Source organism: Cetorhinus maximus, unplaced genomic scaffold, assembly GCF_964194155.1.
Source record: "Cetorhinus maximus unplaced genomic scaffold, sCetMax3.hap1.1 HAP1_SCAFFOLD_1828, whole genome shotgun sequence".
Taxonomy (NCBI): Eukaryota; Metazoa; Chordata; class Chondrichthyes; order Lamniformes; family Cetorhinidae; genus Cetorhinus; species Cetorhinus maximus.
The window spans coordinates 34,646-47,952 of record NW_027597768.1 but is presented as its reverse complement, the minus strand read 5'-3'; the positions used below and the strand labels follow the sequence as shown (position 1 = coordinate 47,952).

Sequence of the window (13,307 nt, the reverse complement as noted above, 5' to 3'; positions counted from 1 at the left end):
GAAATCAGAATCGGAGGAACATTGTATTCACAAAATCAGAGAATTGTACAATTCAGAAGGAAGCCCTTCAGCCCATCATGCTGGCTCCACTTTCCTGCCCTTTCCTTGTAGATATGCAATTTTTACCAATTCAAGAATTTCTGACTTTTAAAGCCACAATTGAATTTGCTTCCACCACCCTTTCAGGCAGTGGGATTCCGATCATAACAACTCATGTCAGAATATTTTTCCTCATGTCACCTCTGGTTCTTATGCCAACTTGAGCTGCATTCTGATGCCAAAAACAGCTTCTTCATAATAAATTTTCAAGAGGTCACAGAGATAGGGAGGGGTGACTCCATGGAGGGGATTGAACAAAAGGATGAGAACTTTCAAGGCTGGAGCCACGAGGCATTTCTCCCAGTATAGAATGTGGTTCAGTAATTACAGGAAAGATGTTTCTTTAATAAATAAATGTGTAGAAGGGTGGGATTTATCCTTCTAAGTATCACAAATTGTTGCACAATAAGGGGGAATCAATATTTGCATCTTTAATTAACAGCAACGTGGAAAGGGGGAAATGAATGATCTTTAAAAACGTGGTCCACTTGGCACTGAAGAGCATGACACTCATAATAGGAGCTCCAGAAAAACAAAATGCAGACAAAAGTTAAACGGTTTTGTTAATAAAATAAAATTGAGTTACTTTTTAAAAGATAAATTGTTTACCAGGGGTTCACACTGACTCATTTGACTGGTTAACTCAGATTCCAGCGCTCCAGCCAGGCAATTTGTTACAGAACTCACTGCTTCCCTTGGTCCACTGGCCTCTGAGCTCCACATCCTATTGATTCCCAGCACAATCAATCACCACTGGCCAATATTACACAGCCAGATGGAATTCAGGGGTTGCGAGGATGAAAAAAAAACATTGAGGCCATGAATCCGAGTTAAAAATTAAAATTAGATGAACATTATTTTTAAACAAAAGAAAACCATTTAAAAATAGTCAAATGAATTATTGTTATGAACGTATTCATTTTACGAGAGACTGGCAGGGAGTGGGAGTGGATAATGATCACTGCTTTATGCTGTTCTATTATTCAATGATTACGACACATGAACTTTCCCTCCGCTAAACATATAAATGACGGTCCCTAATATCCAGAATACACGGCGCAGGGAAATACGACCTATCTCTGACAGAGTGGCCGCATTGCGCAGATGCGGGAAGGTCCCGCCCCCGGAAACAGTCGAAATGCGCTGAGCATGCGCGGTGCGGCTCCCAGAAGCTGAGCGGAACGAGCGCAGCCTCAGCAACTGCGAAGAAATAATCATAAATTGATGGATAGTTCCAATGGCGGGGCCTATACCCAGCATTCCGAGCGGGGGAGAAAGTCCTCTATCCTCACAACAGAAGACCTGAACGCATGCGCGGTTCCACTGAGTGTTCCGAGCATGCGCAGGGTGAGTGTTGATGCTGGGGAGATGTTTGCTTGTCGCTCGGCAGCGGGGGAGGGGAACCGGCGGTTGGGCGGCCTCTGTTCACCCGGTGTAAGCCGCGAAATCCGACAAAAGACCTGCAGATGCCGCGTTTGCAGCGGGGCTTTTTCCCGGATTAAGCCCGTGTTTACGGCCGCCATCTTGTTTGCGCTTGGAGCGGGGGAATGATGGGTCATCTTGGTGACGCAGGGCGTGGCTTCGGGGTCCCAGTGACTAGGAGAGAAAATGATTGATTCATTAATTTTATTCTCAGTCTGTGTGCAGGGGCTGGAAAACAATCCAGGCTTAGTAAAGGGAGGGGGAAAATTGGGAGTGGAAGAAAGAAATGGTAACAGATAGTGTGATGGGTTGGAACTTCAGCACGGGTGTGGGAGAGTGTGTGAGACGGGAATTTTCAGTTTTGGGGGAACATAAGAAGAAAATTGTTTCACAAAAACTTGATTTGTCTGTTACGATCTTTTCCTGCACTGAGAGTGATGACTTTTGTAAACGCATTTTACAGGACAATTAAAGGAGGACGATTTACAGACGAGAAACTCAAACCAAACGTTACATCAACATCTGACAGTCATTCAATCATCAGGACCTGAATATCATCGGCCTTTGGATGTGGAAAGAGAAATGTTTGTCTGTTCTTTCTTTTCCAGTGTGACTGGAAAAGCACCAAGACACACTCACACCCGAGTGAGAGTGTTCCAGTGCATTGAGTGTGGAAAGAGAATTAACAAGTTACACAGCCTGAAACAACATCACACAATTCGCAGTGGGGAGGAACCATACACTTGTTCTGTGTGGACAAGGCTTTTATTGATTTTCCACCTGGAGAGACACAAGAACACCCATACCATGGAGAAACAGTGGAAATGTGAGGACTGTGGGAAGGGATTCAATTATCGATGCTTGTTGGAAACTCATCAACGCATTCACACTGGGGAGAGACCGTTCACCTGTTCTGAGTGTGGGAAGGGATTTACTCAGTCAGCCGGCCTTATGTTACACCAGCGAATTCACACTGAGGACAGACCATTCAGCTGCACTTCTTGTGGAAGGAGGTTCAGGCATTCTTCCACCCTCGTCGCACATCAACGGGTTCACACTGGAGAGAGGCCATTCACATGCTTCGTGTGTGGGAAGGGATTCACTCAATCAGCTGGTGTCATGTTACACCAGAGAGTTCACACTGAGGATTGGCCATTTAGCTGCACTTCCTGTGGAAAGAGGTTCAAGTCTCCATTTAGTCTCACTGTACACAAGCGAGGTCACACTGGCGAAAGACCATTTATCTACTCTGTGTGTGGGAAGGGATTCACTCAGTCATCCAACCTGCTGACACACCAGCGAGTTCATACTCAGGAGAGACCATTCACCTGTTCCGTATGTGGGAAGGGATTTACTCAGTCAGCCAGTCTCATGTTGCACCAGCGAGTTCACACCGGGGAGAGGCTGTTCAGCTGCTCTGTGTGTGGGATGAGATTTGCCCAATCATCCAGCCTGCTAAGACACCAGCGAAGTCACACTGAGGAGAAGCCATTCAGCTGCACTTCTAGTGGGAAGAGGTTCAGGAAGTCATCCACCCACAGTGCAAACCAATGACTTCACATTAGGAAGAGACCATTCACCTGCTCTGTGTGGGATGGGGTTCACTCATTATGATACCTGCTGACACACCAGTGAGTTCACAAATGACTGTAGGGGTTGGATTCTGCTGTTATTGCTGCTGTTAATATGGGATGGACAATAAATGTTGTCTTATCCAAAGATGCCCACATCCCATGAATGAATAAAAAAAACTCACATCCAGGACTGATAGTCTGTAACAGCCCCTATAACTGGCTGGAGTTTAATGTTCTGGCTATGTTACTGATCTTCAGGGCTGCAGTGTCCCTTTTTAAAAGCACCATCTGTGATCTTTCCCCTTAATTCAAGAACTCTCAACAGGAACTCATTTACAATAAAATTATGAACTTTTACTTCAACCCTAAATTGGTATTTGCAAAAACTACAATTCAGTGTCTGAACAGTTCCACTGATTTACATCTCCCATTAGAAAGTGCTGATTAATCCTTGATGACAATTCTTACTGACTTTCACATTCTTCACAGTGACATTCTTCACAGCGGCACCTCCATTTTGAAATTGAATTATAGAGGAACATTAAATAAAACAGTGAATTATTTTACAGGCACATCAATAAAAGCTTCATCAATCAACATTGATATTGATGAAGCTTGGAAGTCGCTGAGTTCAATAATTTCTAACAGCAGCAGCAACATTTGGTAAAGGTGGAACCCACAACAAAGACTGTTTTGAGACCTGCTCAGCAGAGATGACATCTGTCATTGAAGCAAAAAGCAAAGCCTATCAGATGCACAACATTGATTGCTTAGCAAGCAGGAAGACACCAGCAAGGATGGAATTCCAGCTGAACTGCTCAAGCACGGAAAGTCCCATCTACTGCCGCACCTTTATGACCTCATCCTTCTCTGTTGGAAGGGAGGATCCGTTCCAGTGGAGATGTGTGAGGCAGAAATCTTCACATTATATTAAAACAAAGGTGATGGAGGAGATTGCAACAAACGTGCCCAACATCGCCCTCATACTGATGGCCACCTTTGTGTGCGGCTGCATCAAGCGGTGCGTAGACCCTCAGTACGCAAACACCAAGTGTCACTACGTGCTGAGGTTCTACCTGTCCCCGGTGTTGCGAAGGATGGGTCTGGCCACGCTGCCGCGGAACGCTCCAAGTAGTTGGACCGCGCCGTACCACCTGTCCCTGGTGGAAAAATTTATGCAGAAAAACACCTTTGACCACAAGTCCATCAGGCAGTGGTCAGCACGTAACGTCCTAGAGGCCCTGAGGGATAAGGAGAGGGTGGACCCTGTGGGATGGTTCCCCGAGCAGACTGTCAAAGTCATTTGGCAGAATGCCTCATCGCCAGAACTTTCCAACAAGCACCAAGACGTAGCTTGGCTGGTGGTGAGAAAGGCCCTCCCCGTCAGATCCTTCCTACACGCCAGGAGTCTCACCCCCTCTGCACGATGCCCTCGAGGTGGCTGTGGTGGGGAAGAGACCGTTGTTCACCTCCTTGTGGATTGTGCCTTTGCAAAGAAAGTCTGGAGAGAGATGCAGTGGTTGCTGTCGAGGTTCATCCCGAGCAGTTCTGTGACACAGGACTCTGTGCTCTACGGGCTGTTCCCAGGGACACACACCGAGACAAACATCAACTGCAGCTGGAGGATCATCAACTCGGTGAAAGACGCGCTTTGGTCTGCCCGAAACTTGTTGGTCTTCCAGCACAAAGATTTGTCCCCGACCGATTGTTGCGGACTGGCACAATCCAAAGTCCAGGACTACGTGCTGAGGGACGCACTAAAGCTTGGGGCAGCTGCCGCAAAGGCGCAATGGGGAAGGGTCGCTGTCTAAGACCTTTCTACCACAGCGCACCGAGAGACTGGGAACTGTTTAGAGCCCCTCGGGATGTACAGATCAAAATGAAAGGCTGTAAATGACTGTAATATTGTTTGTACTGATGCACCTGGTGATACATTTTGTAAAAGTTTAACCTGGATTGTACCCTTGTAATGTTGTTTTTGAAATGGTTTTGAATGTGATTGAAGATTTTTATGAATAAAGTATATTTTTACAAAAAAAAAAAAAAGTCCCCATGGCCACAATTTCAGAGAAGAGCAGGGACTGCCATGTTTCCTAAATTACACAGTGACTACACTACAAAAAGTACTTCCTTGGCTGTAAAGCACTTTGGGATGTATTGTGGTTGTGAACGGCCCTTAAAAATGCAAGTTTTTAAATTCAAGTTTTGTGTTACCTCATCTTATGATCTGTAACTTAATCGATTTCAGCCACCCCCAACTTGCCAATTAATGAATTCACTTTGGTTCAGACAAGAATTTTGACAATTAATGCAAAGGCAGAGTTCTATGGATTGTAAATTTAAAAGAAGTTTATTAAAAGAAAAAGGTTTACTTCACAACTTTAAAATAATAACTTTGCAACCTCATGTGGTGATCAGTCCATAAAAGTATAACCCTCTCAGGCTCCTTCTTTGACAGCAATTCTTATGGAATTCAGCTTCGCGAGTCTGGCTCCTTCTTTGACAGTAATTTTCTTGGAACTCAGCCTGGGGAATCTTCATACTTGGCTAGCAAGGAAGACCTTCAGAACCTCAACTTTTATGTCCAATGTGACAATTACCTCATGTCAAAGTGGGGCTTGTTGTAACATGACAATTGGTTAATTTAATTGGATCCCAAATTACTTACACCACCTTCTCTCATTATCTTAGACAGGAATACAATAGAACTGTTTCATACGATCCCTTTATCTTATTCTATGTGATCCCTTATACAGTTCGAAATGTTGAGGCTTATCAGGGTTTGAAGGTCTCTCTTGCCAGTACATTTATCTTCATTGCACATTCTTTACAAACACAGCAATTAAAGTTTTACAGTTTTACAGCAAATAAAACTCAGTCTTTTACTATAATGACTGATTCAGAATTGATTTATTAATTGTAATTCAATTAAGGCTCACTACTTATTCAATCAGCTGTTACTGACTGGTAGCTAATTAATACAGTAATATTTAATTCATAGATTTGGTTGATACAAGAATGAGTGGTTCAAAAAGACAGTTTGCAGAAGACAATAGTTTCTTACTAATCTTGATTGGATTGAACAATGAGCCTTCTTGAACTGAACTTTGGCAGAATATGATGTCCTATAACTTATCAAAATTAGAAAAGAATTTCTTTGTTAAACATTGGGGCTGCAGGTTCTGGAAACATTTATGTTGATACAGTTTTTATGATTAAAAAAATAAAGATCCAGACACGTTAGAGCTTAAAATGGCTTCCTTAACCTTGTTACCTATAACAGTGAATACAGTGTGAAAGTGATTGATTTTTAAAACTAAATTTAGCTACCCAGGCCTACCTACAGTTTCATACATTACAACAGTGACTAGACTTCAGAAGTACTTCATTGGCTGTAAAACGCTGTAGGAGGTCATGTGGTGGTGCAAGGTGCAAAGAAATGCAATTTTTTCCAATTGTCCACAAATTTGGATATATTACATTTTGTCTGCACATCAAAATAATATGGATTGAGTCTTAATTTTGTGCAATAACCTTGTCTTTGACAACATTTCAATCACTCTTGTGAAAATCCAAACATGCTGCATCCTGAATTATTTGCGTTGAAACACAGCGAGTTTTTGTGATGTAGAACGCACTGCCTGAAAACGGTGCAGAGAGCAGATTGGACTCTATCTTTCAAAATGGAATTGGGCAGATTCTTGAAAGGAAAATAAAATTGCAGGGTTCTAGGATTAACTGGGTAGTTTCTCAAATATCTGACATGAACACGATGGGCCAAATGGCCTCCTTCTGTGCTCTGTGATCCTTGTGTACATTTAAAGTGAGTGGTAATGACCTGGAACCCACTTCCTATGAGTGTGCTAGAAGCAGAGATGATGGAATGATTTCTAATGGAAATTGGATGGGCACGTCAGGGAAATGAACCTGGAGCACTACAGGGATAGGACTGGGCAATGGGACTGACAGGTTTTCTCTACAGAGAGCCAGCATGGACTCGATGGGCTGAATGGCCCCATTGCCTACACTAATGACTCAATGATCTAATGAGAGAGATTTCAGCTGCTCCAGTCTTTCCAACTAACTGAAGTCCCTCATCCCTGGTGGCAATATCGTAAATCCTCGCTCCAGACTCCCTAAGAACTTTGCAAATTTCCTTGAATGTGGAGCCCATATGTAGGGCGTTCTAGAGGGATAGAATGAAAAACACGGAGTTTATGTTCAGAACCATGGTTCAATTACACTGGGAGGATGGTCAACATTTGTGATCTCCATTTCGAGAAAGGAAATAAGGCACTGGAGGAGGGGAAACAAAGATTCACCAGAATAATACCTGAACTGAGAGCATTTACCCCTCATGAAAGGCTGGGGCGCTATTCTCTAGAAAAGAGAAGACTGAAGGGTGACCTGATGGAAGTCTTTAAGATTATAAAGGGGTTCAATAATTCAATAGGGATTTCATGAGAAACATCTTCATCCAGCAACTGGTGAGAATGTGGAGCTCATTACCACAGCGAGTGGTTGAGGTGAATAGTATGAATACTTTTAAGGTGAAGCTAGATACATACATTAGGGAGAAAGGAATAGAAGGATATGCTGATGAGGGGAGATGAGGGTGGGTGGAGGCTCATGTGAAGCATAAATACTGACATAGACAATTGTGCTGACTGGCCTGGCCCCGTGCTGTGGACTCAATGGAACAGAGACAAATGTATTTATTTTAGATCTAACTGTAGTGGTAGGAAAAACACTCTTTACTATTCAGGGTGAAATATGTATACATCATGAGCTTCTGTAGATCATTTCAGTGGAAACGTGCACTCCCAAGCTCAAAGAGCATCAGCCCACTGGAAGCAAAGTTGTGAGACCGGCCAGTCCAGCAGAAAGAAACCCTCCGACCCTCCCACTTCACCAACTGTCAGAATGAACATTGTTCAGTCCTGGATTAACAGCAGCAACAACAGCAGAATCCAACCCCTGTATTCACTCGTGAACTCGCTGGTGTCTCAGTAAGTGTGATGAACGAGTGAATCCCTTCTCACACACGGAGCAAGTGAACGGCCTTTCCCCAGTGTGAATTCGCTGGTGTGCCCGCAGGTTGGAGGACTGAATAAATTCCTTCCCACACTCAGGGCAGGCAAATGGTTTCTCCCTGGTGTGAACTCGCTGGTGTGCCCGCAGGCTGGAGGACTGAATAAATTCCTTCCCACACTCAGGGCAGGCAAATGGTTTCTCCCTGGTGTGAACTCGCTGGTGTGACCGCAGGTTGGAAGACTGAGTGAATCCCTTCCCACACTCAGAGCAGATGAACGGCCTCTCCCCGGTGTGAACGCATTGGTGTGTCCAAAGGTTGGATGACTTTGTAAACCTCTTTGCACAGTAAGAGCAACTGAATTGTCTCTCCTCAGTGTGAATGCGTTGGTGTGTCCAAAGGTTGGATGACGTTGTAAACCTCTTTGCACAGTAAGAGCAGCTGAACGGTCTCTCCTCAGTGTGAATGCGTCGGTGGACCCTTAGATCTGCCGCACTTTTGAAGCCACTCAAACAGTCAGAGCATTTAAAGGGTCTCTCATTGGTGTGAGTGATGTGGTGTGCCATCAGGCTGGATGACTGAGTGAATCGCTTCCCACACTCAGAGCAGGTGAACGGCCTCTCCCCAGTGTGAACTCGCTGGTGCTTCTGCAGGGTGGATGACTGAGTGAATCCCTTCCCACATTCAGAGCAGGTGAATGGCCTCTCCCCAGTGTGACTGCGTAGATGAATCTCCAGCTGTGATGGGGTTTTGCATCCCTTCCCACAGTCTCCACATTTCCATGGTTTCTCCATGGTGTCTCTCCAGATTCGACAATGAGTTGAAGTCTCGTCCCCACACAGATAATGTGACAGACAACAGTCTCTCACTGCTGTGACTGGTGCGATGTTTGTTCAGATTGTATAACTGGTTAAGTCTCTTTCCACAGTCAGTACACTGGAACACATTCAGTCAGGCGTGTGTGTCTCGGTGCTTTTCCAGTCACACTGATATTTAAAACCTTTTGAAGCAGACAGAACAGACAAACATTTCTCCTTCCAGATTCAAAGGCCAGTGTTTTTCACATCCCAGTGAATCAAGTGACTTTGTTAGGTTACGATGTGATGTTTTGAGATTTCTGTCTGCAAATCCTCTCCTTCTAAAATACTGTAAAAAGCATTTACAAAACCCATCATTGTCAGTATAGGACAAAAAGTCAGAACAGCCAATTCTAGTTGCTTTGGCTTATTCTTTCCTCTCTTGATATACAAGGGGAACGGGGCTCTACAGAGAGTCAGCATGGACTCAACTTGCTGAATGGACAACTTCTGTGCCTTAATGACTGGAAATATATACAGTACTATATAGGAAAACTAGAAATAATAATAAATGTACTTTATTAAAGAACCATAAAAATGTAGCATTTACTATATTAATACTAGACATACACAATCTATATCCAAGAAATAGAGTCATAGGGTTTTACAGCACGGAAAGAGGCCCTTCAGCCCATCGTGTCTGTGCCGGTCATCAAGCCTCTATCTACTCTAATCCTATTTTCCAGCACTTGGCCCATAGCCTTGTGTGCTATGGCATTTCAAGCGTTCATCTAAATACTTCTTACATGTTGTGATGGTTCCTGCCTCTACCACCCTCTCAGGCAGTGAGTTCCAAAACCCCCCCACCCTCTGGGTGAAAAAAGCTTTCCTCAAATCCCTTCCAAACTTCCTGCTCCTTACCTTAAATCTATGCCCCCTGGTTACTGACCCCTCCACTAAGGGGAAAGGTTTCTTCCTATCTACACTATCTGTGCCCCTCATAATCTTGTATACCTCAATCAGGTCCCCCCTCAGCCTTCTCTGCTCTAAGGAAAACAACCCCAGCCTATCTACCCCTTTTTGATCCCCTTTTTTTTACTATCACTTTTATTTCTTGATTTTTATTTGTTTATTTAGATATCTTTTTTCCCACTTATTTTCATTACTATTATTTTTAAAACTTATTTCCATTTTTATTCATTGTTTTATCCCCAGCTTTTAGCCTTTTTGATCTTTTTTTCCCACCACCGTCCCCTCCCCCCACCCCACCCACACTAGGGCCATCTGTCACTTTCAAGAGTGCTTACCCTGGTCTTGCCATTATCACATTCTGCTTTCCACGCTTCATGTCTCCATTAGCACCTCCTTTAGCCAGTACCACCGCTATTAACAGCCCTTTGACCTTTTGTTTATGACACCTTTCGCAATCTCTCCTTTGCCTCCACCTATCGCTGGCTTTCTATCCAGCTTCACCTGTTACACCTCCTTTAAACAGTATTTATTTCACCACATTTCTACATCCCTTTAGCTCTGGAGAAGAGTCATACGGACTCGAAACATTAACTCTGTCTTTTTCTCCACAGATGCTGTCAAACCTGCTGAGTTTATCCAGCATTTTTTGTTTTTGTTCCAGCCTATCTAGTGTCTCTTCACAGCTGAAATGCTCCAGTCCAGGCAACACCCAGGCAAATCCCCTCTGCACCCTCTCAAGCGCAATCACATCCTTCCTACAGTGTGCTGACCAGGACCATAAGACCATAACACATAGGAGCAGAAATTAGGCCATTCGGCCCATCAGGTCTGCTCCGCCATTCAAGCATGGCTGATAAGTTTCTCAACCCATTCTCCCACCTTCTCCCCGTAACCTTTGATCCCCTTACCAATCAAGAACCTGTCTATCTTGGTCTTAAATACACTCAATGACCTGGCCTCCACAGCCTTCTCTGGCAATGAAGCAGCCTTCTTTAGCCGCTCTCTGGCTAAAGAAGTTTCTCCTCATCTCTGTTCGAGAAGGTCTTCCCTTTCCTCTGAGGCTGTGCCCTCGGGTCCTAGTCTCTCCTACTAATGGAAACATCTTCCCCACGTCCACTCTATCCAGGCCTTTCAGTATTCTGTAACTTTCAATCAGATCCCCCCTCATCCTTCTAAACTCCATCCAGTATAGACCCAGAGTCCTCAAACGTTCCTCATATGTTAAGCCTTTCATTCCTGGGATCATTCTCGTGATCCTCCTCTGGACCCTCTCCAGGGCCAGAACATCCTTCCTGAGATACGGGGCCCAAAATTGCTCACAATATTCTAAATGTGGTCTGACCAGAGCCTTATAAAGCCTCAGCAGCACATCCCTGCTTTTATATTCTAGTCCTCTCGAAATAAATGCCAACATTGAATTTGCCTTCCGAACTACCGACTCAACCTGCAAGTTAACCTTAAGAGAATCCTGGACTAGGACTCCCAAGTCCCTTTGCACTCCAGATTTCTGAATTCTCTCCCCATTTAGAAAATAGTCTATGCCTCTATTCCTTCCTACCAAAGTGCATGACCTCATACTTCCCCACGTTGTATTCCATCTGCCACTTCTTTGCACATTCTCCTAACCTGTCCAAATCCTTCTGCAGCCTCCCTGCCTCCTCAATACTACCTGTCCCTCCATCTATCTTTGTATCATCTGCAAACTTAGCCAGGATGCCCTCACTTACTTCATCTAGATCATTAATGTATAAAGTGAAAAGTTGTGGTCCCAACACTGACCCCTGCGGAACTCCACTAGTCACCGGCTGCCATCCTGAGAAGGACCCCCTTATCCCCACTCGCTGCCTCTTGCCAGACAGCCAATCTTCTTTCCATGCTAGTACCTTGCCTCTAATACCATGGGCTCTTATCTTTCTGAGCAGCCTCCTGTGCGGCACCTTGTCAAAGGCCTTCTGGAAGTCCAAGTAGATAACATACATTGGCTCTCCTTTGTCTAACCTACTCGTTACCTCCTCAAAGAATTCTAACAGATTTGTCAGGCATGACCTCCCCTTGATGAAACCATGCTGATTTTGTACACAGTACTCCAGATGTGGCCGAACTAACACTTTATACATCTCCACCATAACCTCCCTGCTCTTGTATTCAGTGCCTTGTTGAATAAAGGCAAGTATCCCATATGCCTTCTTAACCACTACCTGTCCTGCTGCCATCAAGGATTGATGGACATGCACGCCAAGGTCCCTCTGATCCTCTACTTCCTCGGGTCCTACCACTCTTGTGTACTCCCTTGCCTTGTCGTCCTCCCAAAATGTAACACCTCACGCTTTCATGTCCTACCTTACTAGCTTGTAGTCTTAAATGTCAGCCATCTCCTGGGGAAATCAACCCTTTAATTGTGAACATTAGGAAAGAGACCAACCTTTCAACCAGACAAATTAATGTGTCAAGTTGAGGGAACAAAGAATGGCAATGATTTTAAGAGAAAGAGACCTGGGCCAACCTTTCCAGAGTCTGCACCCTCCCTGGATTCACTTCCTCTCCCTTCAGTTCCTGCAAGTCCATAATTAAACCCCAGAATTAAAAAACAAATCGAAGTAAAAACATTGATTTCCTCACAGATGTTGCCCAGAGGAGGAAGTTTTGGTTTGAAGCTGATTGTCCACCTTTCGCATTGTGACGTCCTCAATGGAACGTTCACCGAATCAGCCAATAGGAATCACTCTGTTCCGCGGTGACGTCCTCGGGTTCCAGTCTGCAGGCCAGGCGCGCGGACACGGGAGCCCCGCCCCCACCCGTTTTTCCCCCTTCCGCCTGCACCTCCTCGAGACAAGGTTTCCAGGTAACCGGCTGACGGCTCCGGCCAGAGGGAGAAGTCGCTCGGCGAACTCCCCCTCCCCCCGCCCTCTGTCTACGGCGGTTGGCTGGTTCAAAAAGAGATCGAGCGACCGCTGGCGGCAACTGCACTGCGCCTGCTCCGGACAGCAGCGCTTTCTGCGCCTGCGCTGCCAGCTGAGGGAGTGGAGTTTACATGTTTTCCCCTCATTTTCTTCCAAGTCCTGTAGTTTGATTTTAAACAGCACAACATTTGTTTTTAGCTTCACACACTCTAAAAATAGAGGCCGAGTTTCCTCAATTTCTCCTCATAGGAAAATCCCACCCCGCAGGCATTAATCTGGTGAACCTTTGCTAAACTCCCCCTGTGACAAGTATATTCTCCCTTAGGTAAGGAGACCAAAACTGTACTAAACACTCCAGCTAATGGAGGGAGTGTGTGTGGGGGCAGCTACTTACAGCGCTTGGGGAGTAAGAAAGGAAATAATGTTCCAGAGAAATTAAGAACAGGTAATTCTAGTTTCTATCCTGGACTGAGGGCGCTGACTTTTATAAACTCCTTTGAGAGGATATTAG

The 13,307-nt window shown here is 44.8% G+C and overlaps 3 protein-coding genes across 3 annotated transcripts in view; 2 read left to right on the top strand and 1 right to left on the bottom strand.

Annotated features, from left to right (window-relative positions):
- LOC144676698 (uncharacterized) overlaps positions 1-13,307 on the top strand; it is a 27,064-nt gene that overhangs the window by 12,585 nt on the left and 1,172 nt on the right. The gene's annotated exons all lie outside the window — the stretch shown is intronic.
- On the top strand, positions 2,136-4,050 carry LOC144676697 (uncharacterized). Its single transcript, XM_078537047.1, has one exon. The coding sequence runs from the start codon at positions 2,329-2,331 to the stop codon at positions 3,073-3,075; it is 747 nt and encodes a 248-aa protein (XP_078393173.1). The 5' UTR covers positions 2,136-2,328; the 3' UTR covers positions 3,076-4,050.
- On the bottom strand, positions 8,079-9,078 carry LOC144676699 (uncharacterized; the record flags this gene model as incomplete). Its single annotated transcript, XM_078537050.1, has 2 exons — positions 8,079-8,926; positions 8,997-9,078. Coding segments are annotated over 2 exons (930 nt in total), but the record flags the coding sequence as incomplete, so codon positions are not given.

Excerpts from the sequence above, each read along its gene's own strand:
- LOC144676697 (XM_078537047.1), top strand. The coding sequence starts at position 2,329 with ATGGAGAAACAGTGGAAATGTGAGGACTGTGGGAAGGGATTCAATTAT.